We start from the raw sequence: 20,798 nt of genomic DNA, 5'->3' as shown, positions 1-20,798 counted from the left end.
GTTCCTATTAAGATAATTTCATGAATTAAAAAAAACAGCTTCTTAGATATTACATAATAAAAAAAATCCCGTGACACTGTATACATAAACCAATACGTAAATTTTGTCGAATGTATATAATTGGTTCCAATTTGAAAGAACAAATAAGTGGCATTATAATTCAGATCTTGCACCCGGCCGAAAGCGGGGTACATCTCTAATTTTTTTTAATTTATTTAACGTACAATGAAATTCTTTGTATATTTGGCGTAGTCAATACCCAACGATCTTCTCTACCAGTCAGCCATTGGACAAAAGGAGAAATACATAAGTATTATATACATTTTTTTTCAGCACACAACAAAAGAAAACGAGGTATCAATCGTGAACGCATCGTTCCACGTCACACACTGGTCCGTACAACCGTACGGTACCGGTATATCGCGTATGAAATACGTGGGCTACGTGTTCGGCGGTGACGTGTTGAGATTCTTCCACGGCGGTGACGAGTGTCTCACTATACCGAGCACGTGGACGAAGGAAGGAGGCCAGAAGTGAGTATACGCATGATCATCACATCAATTCATTTATCAATTGTACTAGAATGGTCTCTCGCCATTTAAATCAGCAGAAATGATATAAATTTGCACAAAAAAGTGCGTTGTAGCATGCCACTTTAGAAATCTTATCACAAATAAGTTAAACTTGCGACAGACACGTGTTCAATACATGTTTAGATGTTGTACTACAAAAGTGTGTTCAACATCTATTTTTGACTAAACAAAAGAAAGTCTGTCTTATTAAACATATAAGGCATTTAAAGTGTAAAAACTCTGGTACATAAAATAACAAAAATACACTGACTAAATAATATTCAGACACTTAGACAGAATTTTGTTAAACTCTGTTTAGATAGACAAGGTTTTAAATAATCTTTGTTATAAGAGCGTAAGGATTATATTATGTATCGATAGATCTATTTTCATTACCGCACACATGAGAAAGAGCAAAACACAAAATGTTACTGTCTCGACTACGTATCTATCGCCAGATTCATTCTCCTTTTATGTAGAAGATCTTTGTTATTTCAAATGCTATTATTGATGATCATTCCGCAGCATCGTGGTCTATGAGGGAGGATCAGTGATGTCGCAGGCGCGGTCGCTGTGGCGTCTGGAGTTGGCACGCACTAAGTGGGCCGGTGGCTTCATTAACTGGTACCATCCCATGAGGATCAGGCACATCACTACCGGCAGATACTTGGGAGTGAATGACCAGAACGAACTATATTTAGTTAGCAGGTTAGTTAATGCTTTATGATATTCAATAGCAACTATCACATGATTATTATTTTTTACAACACAGGGGGCAAACGAGCATGTGGCTCACCTGATGGTAAGTGGCTACCGCCGCATATGATCACCCACAACACCAGCGGCATTACATGTGTGCTACTGGCCTTTTAAACAGGAATATGCTCTTTTCTTGAAGTTTATGTTGTCATATCGGTTCGGAAATACTGCTGCTGGAAGTTGATTCTAAATCGTGGTTGTACGTCAAAGAAATTGCCTAGAAAAACGCACGATGGAAGACCGCCACTCGTTATTTATCCCGCGTTAATTATGAACGTTAATAGTAACTATCTATGTAATATCTATGTACCAAATTTCAAATCCATTCAGCCATTTGGGCATAATTGAATAAGAAATACTCAACCATCCAAAAATCTTTGTTACATTTATAATTAAAATGTAGATAGATTCAGCCGTTAACTGTCCACTGTTGAACATAGCCATCCCCCTTGGGGGGGTTTGCCAGTACTTGGCAGGCAGATTGGTAACCGCGGTGAGACTTTGATGATATATTAAAAGGAACGCTGCTACTCATCTCTCAACCTTTAAATTCCCTTAGTTTCCTTTTACGATAGCTACGGGAAAGGAAAGGGTGGCCTATTCTATGTCGGGACTACACAGCTTGTAGAATGTATAATATGTTCCATTGCCATAAGTATCCTTTTAGTTCAATGTAGAATTATTATATCTGGAACAGAGAGCTAAGAATTTAAAATGTTTTTTACTGGTCCCATTCACACAAGAGCCATTCAAGGATTGATTGCTCATATTTAAATGTTTGAAGCTGATATTTAATATTGACACGGTATTTTATTTTAAGTATTTTAATTTGACATAAATTAAAACAGAGAAGAGGCCACTACAGCGTCCTGTGCCTTCTGTCTCCGCCAAGAAAAAGATGATCAGAAAGTGGTGCTCGAAGACAAAGATCTAGAAGTGATCGGTGCTCCGATCATCAAGTATGGTGACTCCACTGTCATCGTACAGCATTCTGAAACAGGCCTGTGGCTGTCTTACAAGGTAATTTATAACATGAAATCGTGAACAAAAAGAAATCATGACTCCCGTTTATACAGGGTGAAATCGAGGTCGTCAACCGTCTTAAGAATCTACACGTAGAATATCTTAAGACAGAAATTTTCAGAATAAAAAAAATTGTAAACGATAAAGAATAAAAATTCCTACACTAACTAAACAGCTAGATATGATGTGTTAGGATGGCAGGCACAACATTTTGGCGTTCTTCAGTCCACTGTTTCTTTGGTGAAAACGTACTGTTTCACTGATGGAACATCCCCATAAATATACAAATAATTTGTATGTCACCCAGTGCATCTGTAACTTATTTTAGAATTTACAAGGCTGCTTCTTAACCTTTGCGTTAACGTTTAACGTTCACAAACGTTAACATTCTCACAAAGGACTGTATTTTTTCTTCTAGTCGTACGAGACTAAGAAGAAAGGCGTAGGTAAAGTAGAAGAGAAACAAGCGATATTACACGAGGAAGGCAAAATGGACGACGGCCTAGATTTCTCCAGGTCTCAAGAAGAGGAATCTAGAACTGCTAGAGTTATTAGAAAATGTTCGTCGTTGTTTACTAAATTTATTAAGTAAGTACAGATTAAATTAATACTTATGTGTTTTAGATGATTTCCTCAAAAAGTGCTTAGACGTAAGTTTTTTCATGTCTTTATTGATCCATATATGTAATTAAAAGAAATTATTATCTATGACACATCGTTCAGTATCTTTTAAAGTTTAGCAGTATCTTTTTAGTTTATGATTGATTACGATGTGTAGGATCTCGTTAATGAAGATTTTTCGCTAAGGTATAATGGAATGGTAACCCCGTTTGCGGTAACAGTGTGTGCTGGCGGAAGGAGACCACCAGAAGGAGACTTTGTACAAAAGTCGATTGCTTGGGTACCTCTGTCCCACTCGTGTTTCAACCGTGAAGCAGTTGTGTTTGCATGGCTGTGTTTCGGTTTGAAGGGTGGGATATGGCGTGAATTTACTGGGTACAGAGGAATAACACCTGAGTCCTCAGGAATGGCAACGCATGGGGAGTATCATTGGCGAAACAGTATACTCTGTTATGTCCATGGTACTGCTCATGTCTATAGGCGACGGTTACCACTTTCCATCAGGTGGGCCGTCAGCTTGTTTGCCATTCTAAGTTGTATAAAAAAAAAAAACATCAGTGAGCGATGACAGATGAAAACGAAAAAAGTGGGTCAGTTAACTCATCGTGATGGATTATTCTAGAATTAATCATGATGGTTTTTAAAGAGAACCGTGAAGAAGTCGACCTGACAGGGTATATTGTTAGCAATATGGAAGCTAGTCTCCATTATTAATTATCCCTTTCTCCTTCACCGTTCAGTGAAATACATAAGCTTTTCACTACCTCAAAATATAATTATTTTTAAAGTTCGACAAGTAATGTTGTTCATTAAATTTCTTCCTGTTTCTAATTAATATGGTATTGCAATAGATTTTGAGATCTATTTCAATCTCTGGTCAATATTAAAAATTAATTCATAAAAAAAATATTCATAAAAACTAAAACCTCCAACAAATCTATTTTAACTATTACAGTGTCTTGTCACTTTCAAGCTGGGAATTTAGCGTAAAAGTAAAAATAAAACATTTCCATAACTAAAATAGTTTAAAAATTTTATGAATAAGGGGATTAGTGTACTATATTAGTATTAATTTTAATAATTACCAACAGTGGCCTTGAAACTCTCCAAGAGAACAGACGTCACTCGATGTTCTTCGCTTCAGTCAACCTCGGGGAAATGGTCATGTGCCTTGAAGATCTGATCAACTACTTCGCCCAACCTGATGAGGATATGGGTAAGTGTAAAAAATATCTCATAGAGAACTAATTCTTTATAATCGAAGGAAGAATTTATATAAGGAATAGGTACTCCTGTCACTATTTCTACCGTCTAGCAGCTCGTTTACATGTTGTTCCAGTTTTTAGGGTGATATAATTATAATAATAAACTACCTATACTGTAATTCAAGATCTTCATAAAAGGCCACCCTCAATTAGACCATATGGCTATGACTATGACTTTGGTATGACTTCTGTGACAAAAAAATTAAGTAGGAGTACTGAAAATTTTATCTAAATTTATGTATACGCATAAATAAATACACATAAATAGAATACACATTCTATTTTATTTTAAAAGCATGCATGTTCGTTTGTCATTCTTATGGATAGAAAAAAATATGTGTAACTTGTCCTATGATTGTCATTTTAGTGTAATAATACAGAAAATAGTTTAAGTACTGTAAAGAAAATGATATAATCATTTACATCTGTTATTTTATTCTTCAACAGAACACGAAGAGAAACAGAACAAATTTCGAGCGCTTCGCAATCGTCAAGATCTTTTCCAAGAAGAAGGCATCCTTAACCTAATTTTGGAGGCAATTGACAAAATCAACGTCATCACATCCCAAGGATTCCTCGCTGGATTCCTGGCTGGAGACGAATCTGGACAGAGTTGGGATATGATATCAGGATATTTGTATCAGTTGCTGGGTAAGGAAAATCACTCTGTAAAATGTTACCTGCTAAATTCGACATGGCGAGAACACATATAATCTTCCATAGATTTTATTTTGTTACATGAACTTTCACCATGCTTGCGCATTATCAGAAATATAAAATCGAATGTCTTAAATAATAATATTGAATTATCAGTCACGCTATTGTTAGGATACAAACAAAAACTCATGGTTTTGACCACATACCAGTTATGCGATATTAAATAAGAGTTTCATTCAATTCAATGCGTTACGTTTCTACAGAAATTTTCCCCTCTCCTTCTTTATTCTTTTCCTTTTATCATCTATAAAAGCATAGAATTTATTAAGAATATTAAAATTACAGAAGTCTTAACCATGTCTTAATCAACATTTCAGCTGCCATCATTAAAGGCAACCATACGAACTGTGCCCAATTTGCCAACTCTAATCGCTTGAACTGGCTATTTTCAAGACTCGGCTCGCAGGCATCAGGCGAGGGTACAGGCATGTTGGATGTGTTGCATTGCGTGCTCATCGACTCACCAGAAGCTCTGAACATGATGAGGGTATGTGATTTCATATTTCAATGAAACAAAATATAGTTATTCTGAGACAGTCAGAATTATTTCGTCTATTGCCATTGTGGTTAACATAGTATTCAAATTTGATTTGTGATCTCGCTGAGTTTATTAAAATCACTGCTATGTTTTATTGCCATTCTGGTGATATCATAAGAGATGATTAGAAATATAAGTTTCCTTTTTTACCTTTTACAGGACGAGCACATCAAAGTTATTATATCTTTACTCGAGAAACACGGTCGCGATCCTAAAGTTTTGGACGTGTTATGTTCATTGTGCGTCGGTAACGGCGTCGCCGTAAGATCCTCACAGAACAATATCTGCGACTACCTTCTGCCCGGGAAGAACTTGTTGTTGCAAACTCAACTTGTTGATCATGTGTCTAGGTAAAAATAAATTGTTTTATTCTATTAGGTTTATTTAATGAATGGTGTCCAATAAAAAAGACTGATAGATTTAACAAAAATTGGCATACATTTAACTACGATGGGTTTTATATGATATTTGTGTTTATTGAGAGAATTCATTATTATTCATTTAACAAATAACATATACTTATTACTTCTATTACAGCGTTCGTCCAAACATCTTTGTGGGTCGTGTGGAAGGATCAGCAGTTTATCAGAAATGGTACTTTGAGGTGACCATGGACCACATAGAGAAGACCACACATATGATGCCACATCTCAGAATTGGATGGGCTAACACTACTGGGTGAGTACATGCCAAATTCCATTTTTCTGCACTACTCGTGTTTCTGCTGTAAAGCAGCTGTATTTTTTGCATAGCTGTGTTTCAGGCAGAATGCCTGTTCAGATATAGCAGTGAAATTACAGGTTACGAAGATATAACACCTTAGATCTTAGAAATGGCGATGTATGTGGTGCTATTCATGTCGATAGGTGACGATTTCCATTCTCAATCAATTAATTTGTTATTTCAAGTTGTATAACAAATACCTCTCACTACCGTTCTTTTTTTTTATTTTTAAAAATTAATTCCGGTGATCCCCTAGGTACGTACCATATCCGGGTGGCGGTGAGAAGTGGGGCGGTAATGGTGTCGGCGACGACCTGTACTCGTTCGGTTTCGACGGCGCCTTCCTGTGGGCCGGCGGCCGCCGCACGCCCGTACGAGCTGCTGGTGCGCTGCACGAAGAGGAGCCCTATATACGGAAAGGTAACATAACCAAATAGGCAGGTTATAACATTGAAATTACAGGGCACGGAGCTTTAACACCTTGGTACTCATACTCGTACTTGGTAATAGTAGCGCTTGAAGAATAGGATATGCGTCACAGTGTATTTTGTAATATCCATGGTGATTTTAATGTTCATAGACAACAGTTGTCAATTTGCATCGAATGGGCTATTAGCATGTTGGTCATTCCAAATTATATAAAGAATTTCCTTCCACAAACACTGAAGTGTATTTTCCCTTATTCTGTTTTTCAATCCTTTATTTGACTAAATTTTTCTAGTTCAAGATCTACCGTATATTTAACTTTTTTTGTGGTAAGATTCTTTCTATTGTATTAAATCCCTAAACTAAAATTTTCTTCAGGTGACGTCATCGGCTGCGCCTTAGATTTGACTGTGCCAATTATCAACTTTATGTTCAACGGTGTAAGAGTCACCGGCTCATTCACAAATTTCAATTTGGAGGGAATGTTCTTCCCAGTCATCAGTTGTTCTAGTAAACTTAGGTAAGTAAAGTACTATGTTTTATAAATAAAATATTTCCAACTTAAAAAAAAAAACAATGTACTAAATGATTGATTATATATTTTTAAGCGCCTTCGAAAATAATGAGGTTGTAAATTCTATTATACTCTTATATGTATATCGCGTGATATTTTCGTTAACTTTAAACCGATTTTGTTGATTCTTATTAAATTACGCATGGGGGGTATAATGGGTGAATACTCTGTTATGTCCATGATACTGCTCATGTCTATAGGCGACGGTTACCACTTCTCATCAGGTGGGTCGTCAGCTTGTTTGCCATTCTAAAGATTATAAAACAAAAGGTTTACTCTCGTAAAATAGTGTGGGGTAACACTATTTTTTGTAGAACAAAATTTTAAGTAATTTTTTTTATAATGGAACAAAAATTGATAAAAAAAAACGATAAAAAGTAGTAACCATCGCCTATAGATATAAACAGTACCATAATACATTTTACGAAGAAATTAATCATTTTCTTTCCCACACTAGTTGCCGCTTTCTCCTGGGCGGTGAACATGGTCGTCTCAGATACGCAGCACCTGAAGGTTACTCCCCACTAGTGGAGAGTCTTCTTCCGCAGCAAATCCTTAATTTGGAGCCATGCTTCTATTTTGGTAATTTGGCCAAGCGAGCGTTGGCTGGCCCACCGCTAGTACAAGATGATACCGCGTTTGTACCTACGCCAGTGGATACTCTATCTGTAAGGATTTTTTTATTATAACATGAACTACAACTATAATACTGTTACCAATATATTAAAATTACATTGTTTTATATAGAAAATTAACAAATATTTTCCACTTTTTAGTAAATCGATTCTAAAGAGAAATTTTATCTAAAAACTATAAGCTATATATAATAATGATATAAAGTAGTTCATTACAGGGAGACTGTAGAAGTTCAATGTCCAACAGTATATTTAATGGCTGAAATTATGATAATAACAATAATTGAAATATTATTTTAAATTTTAAAAGAAAGAGCCTTTTTAAAAAATACATGTATAAAAATCTTGATAATTTCAGATAACATTACCCACCTACGTTGAACAAATCAGGGATAAATTAGCCGAAAATATCCATGAAATGTGGGCAATGAACAAGGTGAGCTATTATAACTATTATATATTCTATATTAATCAAAAACCAACTAAATATAGTAATTAGTACTCATTATATGGACTTCATTTATTAGATCGAAGCTGGTTGGATGTACGGTGATCAACGCGAAGACCTTCACAAGATACATCCATGTCTTGTACCGTTCGATCGTCTACCGCCAGCGGAAAAGAGATACGATATCCAACTGGCTGTTCAAACTCTCAAGTATGTAATTAAATATCTTATCAAAAACATAAAATGTAAAAAATGGCAAGTCTCGCAATATCATTCTTCCACTACAAAAAGTTGTGAGATCTCATGTAAAACCAAGTCATTAGTTTCTATGACAGCATTTATTCGTAATGTTATAAATTGTTATCTAAATAATTACCTATTAACATTTATGGTTACCGTATCAATATTAGATATCTTTATTTCTATAATAATTATAATTACTTGGCAATTGCATGTTAATATGTTCTACTAATAAAATACTGTAGTAATAGATTTTGTATCAGGTTACTCTTTTATAGTTATGACACCTACGTACATCTACACGTACCTATATATGTCTATAAATAACTATACAAAACATTTATTTCCAGAACCATTCTTGCACTTGGGTACTACATCAGTTTAGACAAGCCACCAGCACGTATCCGTAACGTGCGCCTTCCAAACGAACCATTTATGCAGGTTAGCAATAATGATTACAAAAAATATCATCGATTTATATTTGGCTATCATTTTAACACTCTATAATATACATGTTAATATAATTTTAACTAATATTATTTACTTTTAAATGTCGCATGGATATAATAAACTATAAATAATAACATAAATTATAAGTAATGTAAATATTTTCATAATATTATTACATAATTGGTAATTGATGATATCCTGTCTTGAGATCCATGTTGTCATATTTGATTCTTCTTCTAATTTTTCAGTCCAACGGTTATAAACCAGCACCATTAGATCTGAGTGCTGTCACCCTAACACCAAAAATGGATGAGCTTGTCGATCAGCTCGCTGAGAACACACACAATCTTTGGGCTCGAGAGCGTATACAACAAGGATGGACTTACGGTCTTAATGAGGTAGGCATATAAGAACAATAGTTAAATTATTTTACAATTTGATTATCGTAAAACAAGTTGTTATCTATATGCACGTCATATCCTGTCGGTATAATTATTATTATGCCTAAAATATCTCCAAAACCTATATATTTTCTTATTTATCAAAAATTCATGTATTGTATTTTTCTTTCTTGTTTTTTTAACCACTCTAGTTCTTATAATATACAATATCATAATTTCAGTTTATATATTTTTTGCATTACATAAATAGAGCTAACTATATTAGTATTTATGTATATATTAGTTCTGCTATGTATTTATAATTATTAATATTATTTTGTGTAGTAAGCAGAAAGATCTTATTGCAATATATCTCATTTTATTAATTTGTGCATTATTTGTGTAACATTCCTTTATATTTTTAGAATTCTTCCTCGAACTATCACAATAGCAGATCCAACTGCTGTGACTCTCACACTTAGTATCAAATTGGTATTATTAGGTGTGAGGGTCACAGCAAGTTGTGTCTGCAGAAATAATTCAACTACAAGAAAGAAGATGGTTTCATGGCTACTACAGTTATTTTTATTTTGTTTCTTGGTACTATGTTTTCTATTTTCTTTTGTTTTATCTGATTTTTATATTTGTTCAGTTGGTATTATATAATAGTGTGAACCAAAAGACTTATCTATAGTTTTAATATTGTAATACAACTTCAAAATTATTGACGGAATTTTGACACATAAATAATAATTATATACGTATTGTAAATAAAAAAAAATATTACAATATTAAACGAGCATACAATATACTTTATGAGACACGATACAGTAACGGTAAACGGTTATCGTAGCCTATAGACGTCCACAACACCAGCGTTTTTACATTTACATTGCTGAAATTGATATAACTTTTTTTACTGATCTGTGAATATAACAATAATTCTAATAGTATTCAGATAAAATAATTTCCCTGAATGTTCTCCTTATTGTTATAAATTTAATATAATTTTAGGATCCCGATATGCACCGCTCACCTCACTTAGTCCCATATGCCAAAGTAGACGAAGCAATCAAGAAAGCCAATCGCGATACCGCTTCAGAGACCGTACGAACTCTCCTCGTATATGGTTACAATCTAGACCCACCTACAGGGGAGCAGCATGAAGGTAGGTGGCGATATCTTGTAACAACCTAATTAAAGTTTAACGTATCCCCCTGATTTCGAAGCACAAAACAACTGACAACAATTTAAAATTATTCAAGTATATAAAAGTTATTAAGTTGTTTATTACTATAGAATTAACATTACTTAGTTCGACTAGATGACGATATCTAATATGTAAAGTGGTATTTTACTTTTATTTGCGAATTATAAGAATTATTAAATCTATGAATCTTCATACTTATATATCATATTAAATGAAAGTAACTTTCAATCTCGAATTCTTTTTACAGCTTTGCTGGCAGAAGCCTCGAAACAAAAGCAAGCCGATTTTAGAACTTACAGAGCTGAGAAAAATTATGCGGTCAGCTCTGGAAAATGGTACTTCGAGTTTGAGATTTTAACTGCTGGACCTATGAGAGTAAGTGTAAAGATGTTACACAAGACTTCAATTTATTGTAATAGATATATTATTTTCTGAAGATAATCTGTTGGATTATTTTTCTTTACACCTCTTTATTTTGAAGAAGTTCAGAATATTAACCATTCGTCACTATATTGGCTATTGCTGTTACAGATCGCTCCCATCAAAATTATTATTTTTATTTTTAAGTAACCCATTCCACTTAAATAGAATTATAAATCAGTGATTTCCGTTAATAATAGCTCAAAACCTCAAAATGAATGTTATACCTAATATTACAAAATTTAATGTTAATTCCTACAACTTACTCATGACAGAATTCAACATTATCGCAACAACAAAATTGTTAGAGCATACAGGTTTTTTGTTAGAAAAATCCGACTTTATTATTATTTTCTAGGTGGGTTGGGCACATGCTGATATGCCGCCTGGTATGATGCTGGGGCAAGACGAGAATTCCTGGGCATTCGACGGTTACAATGTAAGTATTGCTTCGTTAGAATAAATTTTAAAAATAAATACATTACTTGTAACAAAACTCTTAGTAACTTGTTTGCAATTGGTAAACATACTGTATTAATATAGTCTCTTATACATAAAAAAACATGAAGAACTATGAGCAACTTTAAAATATCAGTGAAGTTGTTCAGTTACGTAAACGACTATTATCACGGTTATTTCTGTCGAAGACCCAATTCTGCTGTCATTTTAATAATTATATTTACACATATCAAATGTGTAAAACTATCTTATAGATAATAACATCATTTTACACATTTGATATATTATGTTACACATTCGGTATATACAACTACTCTACTGACATTAAAATGGTATCAATCAATTTTTTCAATCAGTAGAATTGGGACCACAGATCAAGAATAGTACCTGCGGGGTTGGGCTCTTTTATTGACAAGTCGTCAGGCTTAATTACAAAATTATCCTAAAAATATTTACATTATATATTATATAATAAAATAATTATATTTATGTAAAATTTTAATAATATAAAGAAAAATATTGACTATATAAAATTAATTTTAATATCAATACAGTGCCTAAAAGTGCACGGTGGATCGAGCGACAATTTTGGACAACAATTCAAAGTGGGCGACATAGTGGGATGCTTCCTAGATGTTTGCGACATGACAATTAGTGAGTTACCACAACCAAGGACCACTGGGATGGTCACCTGATGTAATTTCTTATAAAAAAAAATATATACTGTAGCATTAATACTAAATGTATAAATGAAAGGTACCACTTTGCAAAAACTATAGATACCTATAAATATTAATAAATAATAGATATTGTTTAACTACTTGCTGACGTACGAGATTGAACCGAAATTTGTTAAACATTTTTATATATTTTTTTAAGTTTGGTGACATTACAATGTTATGGTACCATGGATCATTAAATTGATCCTATGAGGAAGACGGAAGTTCTTAATAACACATGACTCATGTGTTTGAGCTCGATTGATTTATCTTTATGGGTTCCCTTATTTTAGATGGTTTCCTGGGATAAATAATAATGATTCAATGAATGAGTATACTTTATTTGCAGTTGTTTACGTCTCAGTTTAGGTTTATTTTATAATATTTTTTTTTTTACTTTCATCTTATTTTACATAATCCTAATCAGGAAATTACATCAGTGAGACAACAACCCGGTCCATATGTGTACTTTAGTATTTGTGGTTTACACGTGGTAACATACTACCCAATTTGTAATAAAAATGTAATACATAACGCATCCTGTCCTATTTTGTAATACCCACTTGATATACGTGTATCTACTTTGTGTATAACTGTTCCAATCACTATATATGAATAGATAGTATCTGTATTTGACAAATGTATATGTGAGTACTGATTTATGTGTAACGTCACTACGTACTCGTACTCAAGATTATATACAGGGTGGAAGGCACAGGTTGAGCAAAACGAAAACAGCAGATACAGATTAATGGCCTGAATCAGATGGCAGATTATTTTCCCATTAAAAATGCACCACAACTATATAATTAACAATTCTTAGTTTTGACGTCGCGCAATGTATTTGAAATTTTACGATACACACGACGCGTGATATCTACAGCGCGTGGTCAATGGAGCTTCTTCGTTAGTAGTTTTCGTACGCTTGTGTTGTTGACCTTACACAGCTGATTCCGCTTGTCGCGGTAGGATTTTAATACGAATTTCACTATAAAATATTATTGTTTCTGTATATTATAACATAATTTCATAGATTACAGGATTTTAAATGAAAAAAAAATATATAGAGAAAATATTTAAAATTTTCCGGAAAGAATTTTTACTGGTTTTCAGTTCAAAATAATCGTGTGAATTCATTGTTTTAATTTTACCAACCTGTCCCTTACACTCTGTATATTAAATTAATATAAACAATGTAAACCTAACAAAGTACTTTTATATATTTTTATTACTATTATATTAAAAATAGTTATATTGTTAAACACCAAATACATAGTCAGTATTCACATTGCCATTAGTATTTGTGTAGTTTATTAGTAATTACATCTATTTTCTATGATATAAAAAGTTGAACATTACAAAAGTCGTTACTAGCAACTATTGGTACTTAGTGACACTTTAAATTAAGGATAAAACTTATTTCTTCTTTTCATTCTATAAATTTATTATTTCAATTATTGTTAATATTAATAATGTCTTAATTAACCTTTAGTGTGTACTTTCAAAATATTTTATAAAATAGTATGTAACGCTTAAATAACAAAATTGTCATGAACTTAGTTAATCACTTCTTTATTCGTATTAAATACGTGTCTTCAATAGCCTTACAAAAAAAAAGTTAAACCTGTGATAAATAGGTGTTCAAATAAATTTATACACGTTTTACTGCAAAAGCACGTGTATAATTTGTTTTCGTCTAAAACGAAACGAAAAAAGAAACACTTTGTTTTTAAAAATTAATAGCGTTAAAAATAAGAAATTTTATTATTATAAATATTTAAACAAACTTACAAATGTATTATATTAATTACATTAATTACAATGCCTAAACAATATTCAATCACTTAGACAGAATTATGTTTGTTAGTCACTGTTTATTTTAACCATAGGGTCGATTTTGTGACACTATATCTCTGATATATGTCATAGCTTCACGAAATTACTGTTACAAAATTGGTGTAAACATTTAATTTTCTTATTAATTTTCCAGTTAATATTGTTGATTATCAATCTCAGAAATAAGAGATTTAGTTTAGAGATATGCCCAACAAAATGCAAATCGAGTTAATATTTTCATTTTAATACTTGTTACAATCAACGAGGTATTATTATAATTTATAATGCTTTAAAAGTAAAACCGGATAGGTTAGTATGTATAATTGAAATAATTAATTTGTAGAAGAGTTGTTTTGTCCTTAATTATATTAAGAAAACCAATGTAAAACCTTTGTAAAGCAATAAGACACCTTAGTAACACCTTAGTCGTCGCAAATGGCAACACGTGAGGGGATATTGTCTGTATCACAGTATTCTATACTGTCCATGGTACTATTAATGCATATAGGCAACGGTTACCACTTTCCATCAGATGGGCTGTCAGCTTGTTTGCCATATTTAGTTGCATAAAAAAAGTTATATCTTGAAACGACTTTTACCGACTTTTCAAGGAGGAAAAAGTGTTCAGCGGTAGCACAGAGTCATTCGGCAAGCAATGGGCGGTCGGTGACGTTGTCGGAGTATTCCTTGATCTGATCGATAAGACGATAAGTAAATATCAATCGATTACTGATTGAAGCTTGTGCTGGTAATAGAAATTTGGCAGGAACATTATCTAAAAGAATACTAATACAATTTTTTTTTTTCAAAACTTGTATAAAATATGTATTGAAATTGTAATTTTATATTTTTTTGTTGTCCTCTTTTTTTATGAAATATAAAATTCTAAAAATTTATACGTAATATTTGACGAGAAATAACTAGAAAAAGTGTAACTAAAAGTTTATATTACTAATTATGTAACTTTTATTTATTACTTTTATATTACTATTTTTATACTATTTAATTTATAATTAAAATTATATATGTATACTTACTTAGATACTTAAAATTTTATTGTTTTAAATAATGCGGTATTAACTGAAATTTACTCTTAGTGAAAAGGAAGTTTTAAGGCAAGCGTACTCTAAGACTTGCCCAGTATGTAAATTATTGTGTAATTTTATAATTTATATATAACTGTATATAATATATCCATTAGGTTTCGATTTATTCTTGTACGGAAATGTTCCTGCCATACCGCTAAAAGCATATCAAAAATTAAAGACTAGCAAATTCATTACGAACATCTTTGCTTTTGAATCTAATACAGCCACCGCATCGCTTTGCTTGATTTCCGAAGTTTTGCACTAAATTCACATACGTATTTTGGACCTAATTTAGACATTATGGGGTTTCACATTTAATATAAACTGTTTCAGTCGCATTATTATTGAATGAGTTTGTATTCGCGCCAAAACATTCTTTTTTTTTTTATTCTATTTTAAATTGTGTTTAATTTTTTTTCATTTATATGGCATCTACAAAAAGTTATTTTGCCAGTTGCCCTGTTTAATTGATTATTCGTACAATCAGGTATCCTGAAACAATTTGTTCTTATTATATGATTTGATTTTTAATTTACTTTTTAATTTTAATTCGTTTATGGACTTTGTATAATTACATATATCAATTATAGAGAGATATTATTAAATAATGCGGTAATCTTTTAAAAATTGATCAGGATTCCTGAATTTAATGATTTATGTAATCATCGATCATAATCTTCATCAATTTTTTATATAAGTTAACACGCGATTGAAATAGTTTTGTTATATCACTTGATTAAATAAATAGTTATAAAATTATACTAGCATAGCATGAGTAGGTAAAGAAAGGTAGAAAAATCACAGAACTATAAAAAATATATACGATTACATATGAGTAATATGTTGCAGTTTTTAGTTAGTTATATAATAGATACATATACATGACGTCATTAAAGTACAGAACTAAAACACTGTATTTTCAATACCCGTTTCAACTAAAAGTATCGCTTCTTGCTTATGTTTGTTACTAACATACTAATTCAATACTAAAGTGTATGTTATAATATACTCATTAGCTTGTATGCTTTCAGAGAAATATTAATTATTTATTATTTATTTCATTACAATTGTAATTCGTTAAGACAATTTTTATATTTCACAGGTATTTACTCCACCTCCCAATTAATGGTAGATTAATTTTTATTGCAAATTTTTTAAATATTCATTTTATGTATTTTATGGAAAAATAAATAGATATTTACATTTAGAATTAGTAATACATTAATTTTTTATTGATATAATTATGTTCAAATTTTTAATCCAATGTACACTTTATGATTCCAATTTTTTTTTAATTTTCATATGCCATAACCTGCCAGAGTTTAATCTTTTTTCGCATACCAGGTTTTTCGTTGAATGGTGAATTGCTGATGGATGCTCTGGGTGGTGAGACCACATTCGCTGATGTACAAGGGGACAACTTTGTACCGGCTTGCACTCTTGGCGTAGGACAGAAAGCCAGGTAAGTCATACAACAAAGAATGGGGCAATTTTTACTTTAATTAATAAAGAGTCGCAGATGAGGTACAGTTTGATCGCAGACAGAATCACCTCCCACTATTTTTTTTTTTCAAATTAAACAGTAATTATTCTCTGGTAAAACATTTCAAAAACTATAAATATGAACGAATTTTATTTTATTTTATTGGCACATAAAACAGATCACAACCTTAAAAAACTTTAATAATTGTTACATTTGTGATTCGGCTAGGTTATAATCCAATCACATTATGTGCACAGCTTGAGTAATTCGTGAAAAGCAAACGCATGAATGAATGAATGAACAATACAAGGGGAACAACAAAAGAATAATTCTTTATTGTTCCCCTCAAAGAATGATACACAGAAAATAATATGTCTACTGTTATTTTCAGGCTCACTTATGGTCAAGATGTGAATACACTGAAATATTTCACTACATGTGGTCTTCAAGAGGGTTATGAGCCTTTCTGTGTGTAAGTATTATTATGTAATATAAATAAACTTATCCATATACTATTAAATATTGATTTATAAACCGTAATGATTGATGAATTTTATTTAACCGATACCAAAAAACTTAGTATATAAATTTTTGACCCATTCGAATTTTAGTATGCTCAACTAAATGAGTTTTAATTTATGTACACCACCACAGCCACAAATGCTTCCGATTAACTTATTAGTATTAGAGCGTATTATGGTAAGCTATTTATATATTTAAATTTTATTTATTAATTACACTGTGTAATTACACTATGTATTGTGCAGTTCGAGTATGACTGGAATTCCACAATAACAAATCGTTGAACTGTTATTGTGAAGTTCGAGTCATACTCGAACTTATTTTAAAGAAATATAAGAACAAATTTAGGAATATTATGAAATAAACAAATACTGATTTTTATGTAAGTATAATGATATAAAATTAATAAACATAGATATATACAGTAACAGCCATGAGCATAGATTAGTACTCAAGGATACATTTGTCAAATATATCTATTTAATGTATTATTCACTTGTAAAAAAGAAATATTTCTGAATAGAAACATGAAGAGAGATGTTACCCATTGGTATACCAAGGACCAGCCCATATTCGAGAATACAGATGAAATGGCTGACACCAGAATTGACGTTACTAGAATACCAGCTGGCTCAGGTCAGTCCTATTTTCTTATCATTATAATCATCTTCATAAGCGGTTCATCTTCATAATCTTTCATCAGCCGTTAACTGGCCATTGCTGAATATAAGCCTTCCTCATAAGAAGAGTGTTGCCAGTAGTTGTCACGCTTGACAGGTGGATTGGCAACCGCAGTCAGGCTTAAGAGATGTTTTAAGAAAGACGCTGTTGCCTATCCCTCGTCCTTCCTTAGTCGGTTCTTACAACACCCACAGGATAGAAAGAGGCAGCCTATTCTATCTATTTAATGCCGGGAACACACGACCAGTGGCTATTTTCTTATATTACAATCCAATTCGTCAAAAAGCAAGTGGCCAAAGTTACCAGGAACATACTTAGCATTAGAAGTTCATAGTGTTCCTGTAATATCCATAGTACTATTCTATATTTTCCATTTGTTACATGCCTTTAGATTGTTTGCCAATCAAAATTGCATTTTCATAATAAATTGATTATAATAAAGCTTTCCATGATATTTTTTCTTCATCCTATAACCAGGAAACGTAGTGTGAAAAACACTGATGAGCCGATATAATGCAACCAACTGTTCATGGGCCAACATGGTCCATGAATGCGATCAACTCTTTTCGATCGATCGCTTATTCACGAACTATGCTGTCTCTATGTTTGCTCAAGCCTGTTTCACATGTCATAATATTTTAAAAATATTAAAAGATATTAACAGTTTTTTTTATATACACAAAATGTACACAAAATTTGTTACAGATACTCCACCTTGTCTAAAAATCTCACACAATACATTTGAAACTATGGAGAAGGCTAATTGGGAGTTCCTAAGATTGTCCCTTCCAGTTATTTGCCATTCACAATTTATCGAGTAAGTATTGAGGTATTATTTAATATTTTTAGCTTTAAAACTCAACTTCTTTGTATTGCTGTGTCCACATAGAACAAATTTAATAAAACAAATAATAATTTAGTCAATTTTCGTTAGGAAATCTGTTGATTATGCTCCAATTTTTCGCGATGATTGATCATCGATGATTTGCTATTAGGTTTTCGTACTGTTGCATTTTGTTGTTGTAAATATTTCTAACTATTTAAATTTGTGATCATTAGTCATTTATTAAAAAAAAAAACAATGTACACTTTGTCTGAAATTGTGTGATTTTAGAAAAAAGCATTAAATTAAATATTAAAAATATTGTAATAATTATATTTTTAATGAGTCTGTAATGATTGGTTTATGATGCACGATGATTAGTTCATAGTTCACAATGATCGACTATTTAGTATTTGTTTGTCAAATATAGACATGATTTTAACGTTAATTTTTAGTCTGAAGAGCCTGCTTCCCAAAATGCAACTTTAAACTATTGCAATGAACTTTTTAAATTGTTTACGATCTAGGTGTTTTGGTTTGTCTCCAGTTAGTAAACTAGTTTTAAACAGCTTGAGTACCATGTAATTACTATTTTTGAGTGACAATTTCAAAATCTTTATTTCTGCAATAGTGAGACAGAGAAAGCTCGTCGCTGGGTAGAGATCAAAGAGAGGCAACAGATCCTAATGAAGGAAGCTACCGAAGCTCAGATGCCGGCACACATCGATCAGATCATGAGGAGTGGTTTTACCATGAATGATATCAAAGGTAAAAGTCCAATACGTTGCTATTTTATTACATTTTACACCACTTCACTAGTGGCAAATAACACTAGTGCGATAAAGTTATCAGTTTCATACAACTTGTTTTCTATAAGGCATAAGGCTTTATGCCTTATACAAGCCTTATTTTTATAATATTTATAAAAAGTTCCTATTAGGAGGTTATGATTTTCCATCATCATTATATCAGCGGCTATTCTATTTCTAAATACAATAGTTCACATCTGTAGTCGACCGGCACGAATATTTGGTTGGTATCTTCAACTTAAAAAAAAATGATTTATGATAACTTTTTTATGTAAAACTAAAAGGTTATTTTACAATTGTAACTCACTGATTCTTTTATACGAATGTATTGAATACACATGTTTTTTTTTTTTTTAAATCCCTATCTAACCTTTCCAAGCACAGTTTAAAAAACTTTTTCCAACCAGTCGTCAGACGGGCACGTCTAGACCGAGTGATACGTCCCGAATCGTCATATAATCATTCAGGACATGCTATAAGCTTTGGACGACTGGTTATTCCTTACACTGTGTTCCCAATTATTTGAAACCCTTTTTATTTTGCTACGCCAATACTGACGCCCGACCATATGCTTATTATTTATTTTTGATCCCCACAAAACCAAAGGCCTTCACTACGACGAGAACCAAGAAGAAGTAAGCAGTTCGAAGTTGAAGCGGCAACCGTCCAGGCCGCCTCGGAAGGGTTCCGTGACTAGAGGAGTTACAATACAGAATTACAATTTGCAACCAGCAGGTGTATTGATGCGTTTTTGGCTTAATATCATTGCCATTTCGTCTTCGCATTGTCGTTTTCGATTTTTATATTTGTACTCTTTGTAGACAGAGAGCTGACATTCAAATGAGGTAGGGCTATATGTACTTACATAGAAAGGAATAGATAAATGTATATATAACTAATTATATCATGTCATTTTATCGAACAACGTTTTTCCTAAACCGTAAAAAAAACTGTATCAAATATAATATATATTATTATTTATAATACATATTTGGAGACGTCAAATTGTAAAAATATTATCTATACATCATGCAATAACATTAGTTACTAAACTTAATACATATTCTAACTTATTTCAGTATAACTAACAAAAAAATAATATATACTTACATACACAACAGATTTATCATTAGTATAGGAAAAAAATAATCATGAAATAAGATTATTATGGCTATATATACTACAAATTGATCTAAAAAATTACCTCAGTCATTTAAAAAAAAAACATATTATCATGAAAAAAAAATTAAAGCCAATGTCAGTTTCACGTCTGTTAACTATATTATCTCAAATAATTGCCTACTCTACATTCTAACTTTCCTTTTCCGCGCTATCTAACTTTAAATTTAACCTATCTCTTTTGATTATAAGATACAT

At 31.9% G+C, this 20,798-nt stretch overlaps 1 protein-coding gene across 50 annotated transcripts in view; it reads left to right on the top strand.

The window, feature by feature from the left end:
- Positions 1-20,798, top strand: part of LOC113523215 (ryanodine receptor) — a 148,080-nt gene that overhangs the window by 52,822 nt on the left and 74,460 nt on the right. For 37 of the 50 annotated variants that reach the window (XM_026909095.3, XM_031908290.2, XM_052891788.1 and 34 more), the window contains 26 exons: positions 334-533; positions 1,098-1,280; positions 2,180-2,351; positions 2,773-2,942; positions 4,067-4,191; positions 4,688-4,891; positions 5,275-5,444; positions 5,655-5,845; positions 6,033-6,173; positions 6,475-6,638; positions 7,023-7,164; positions 7,676-7,886; positions 8,212-8,289; positions 8,381-8,511; positions 8,892-8,982; positions 9,240-9,389; positions 10,386-10,539; positions 10,829-10,956; positions 11,360-11,440; positions 14,627-14,726; positions 16,448-16,565; positions 16,978-17,058; positions 17,632-17,744; positions 18,495-18,606; positions 19,244-19,380; positions 20,028-20,156. In XM_026909095.3, coding sequence (XP_026764896.1) covers positions 334-533; positions 1,098-1,280; positions 2,180-2,351; positions 2,773-2,942; positions 4,067-4,191; positions 4,688-4,891; positions 5,275-5,444; positions 5,655-5,845; positions 6,033-6,173; positions 6,475-6,638; positions 7,023-7,164; positions 7,676-7,886; positions 8,212-8,289; positions 8,381-8,511; positions 8,892-8,982; positions 9,240-9,389; positions 10,386-10,539; positions 10,829-10,956; positions 11,360-11,440; positions 14,627-14,726; positions 16,448-16,565; positions 16,978-17,058; positions 17,632-17,744; positions 18,495-18,606; positions 19,244-19,380; positions 20,028-20,156 — 3,676 coding nt within the window. Of the gene's footprint in view, positions 1-333; positions 534-1,097; positions 1,281-2,179; positions 2,352-2,772; positions 2,943-4,066; positions 4,192-4,687; positions 4,892-5,274; positions 5,445-5,654; positions 5,846-6,032; positions 6,174-6,474; positions 6,639-7,022; positions 7,165-7,675; positions 7,887-8,211; positions 8,290-8,380; positions 8,512-8,891; positions 8,983-9,239; positions 9,390-10,385; positions 10,540-10,828; positions 10,957-11,359; positions 11,441-12,014; positions 12,115-14,626; positions 14,727-16,447; positions 16,566-16,977; positions 17,059-17,631; positions 17,745-18,494; positions 18,607-19,243; positions 19,381-20,027; positions 20,157-20,798 lie in introns of all 50 variants that reach the window. The other 13 variants (XM_052891804.1, XM_052891802.1, XM_052891798.1 and 10 more) reach the window with 2 other exon arrangements.

This window comes from Galleria mellonella, unplaced genomic scaffold, assembly GCF_026898425.1.
Source record: "Galleria mellonella isolate WM207_F2 unplaced genomic scaffold, CSIRO_AGI_GalMel_v1 utg146, whole genome shotgun sequence".
Lineage (NCBI taxonomy): Eukaryota > Metazoa > Arthropoda > Insecta > Lepidoptera > Pyralidae > Galleria > Galleria mellonella.
Note: the sequence above shows the minus strand (reverse complement) of the source record. Positions and strands in the feature narration are given on the sequence as shown.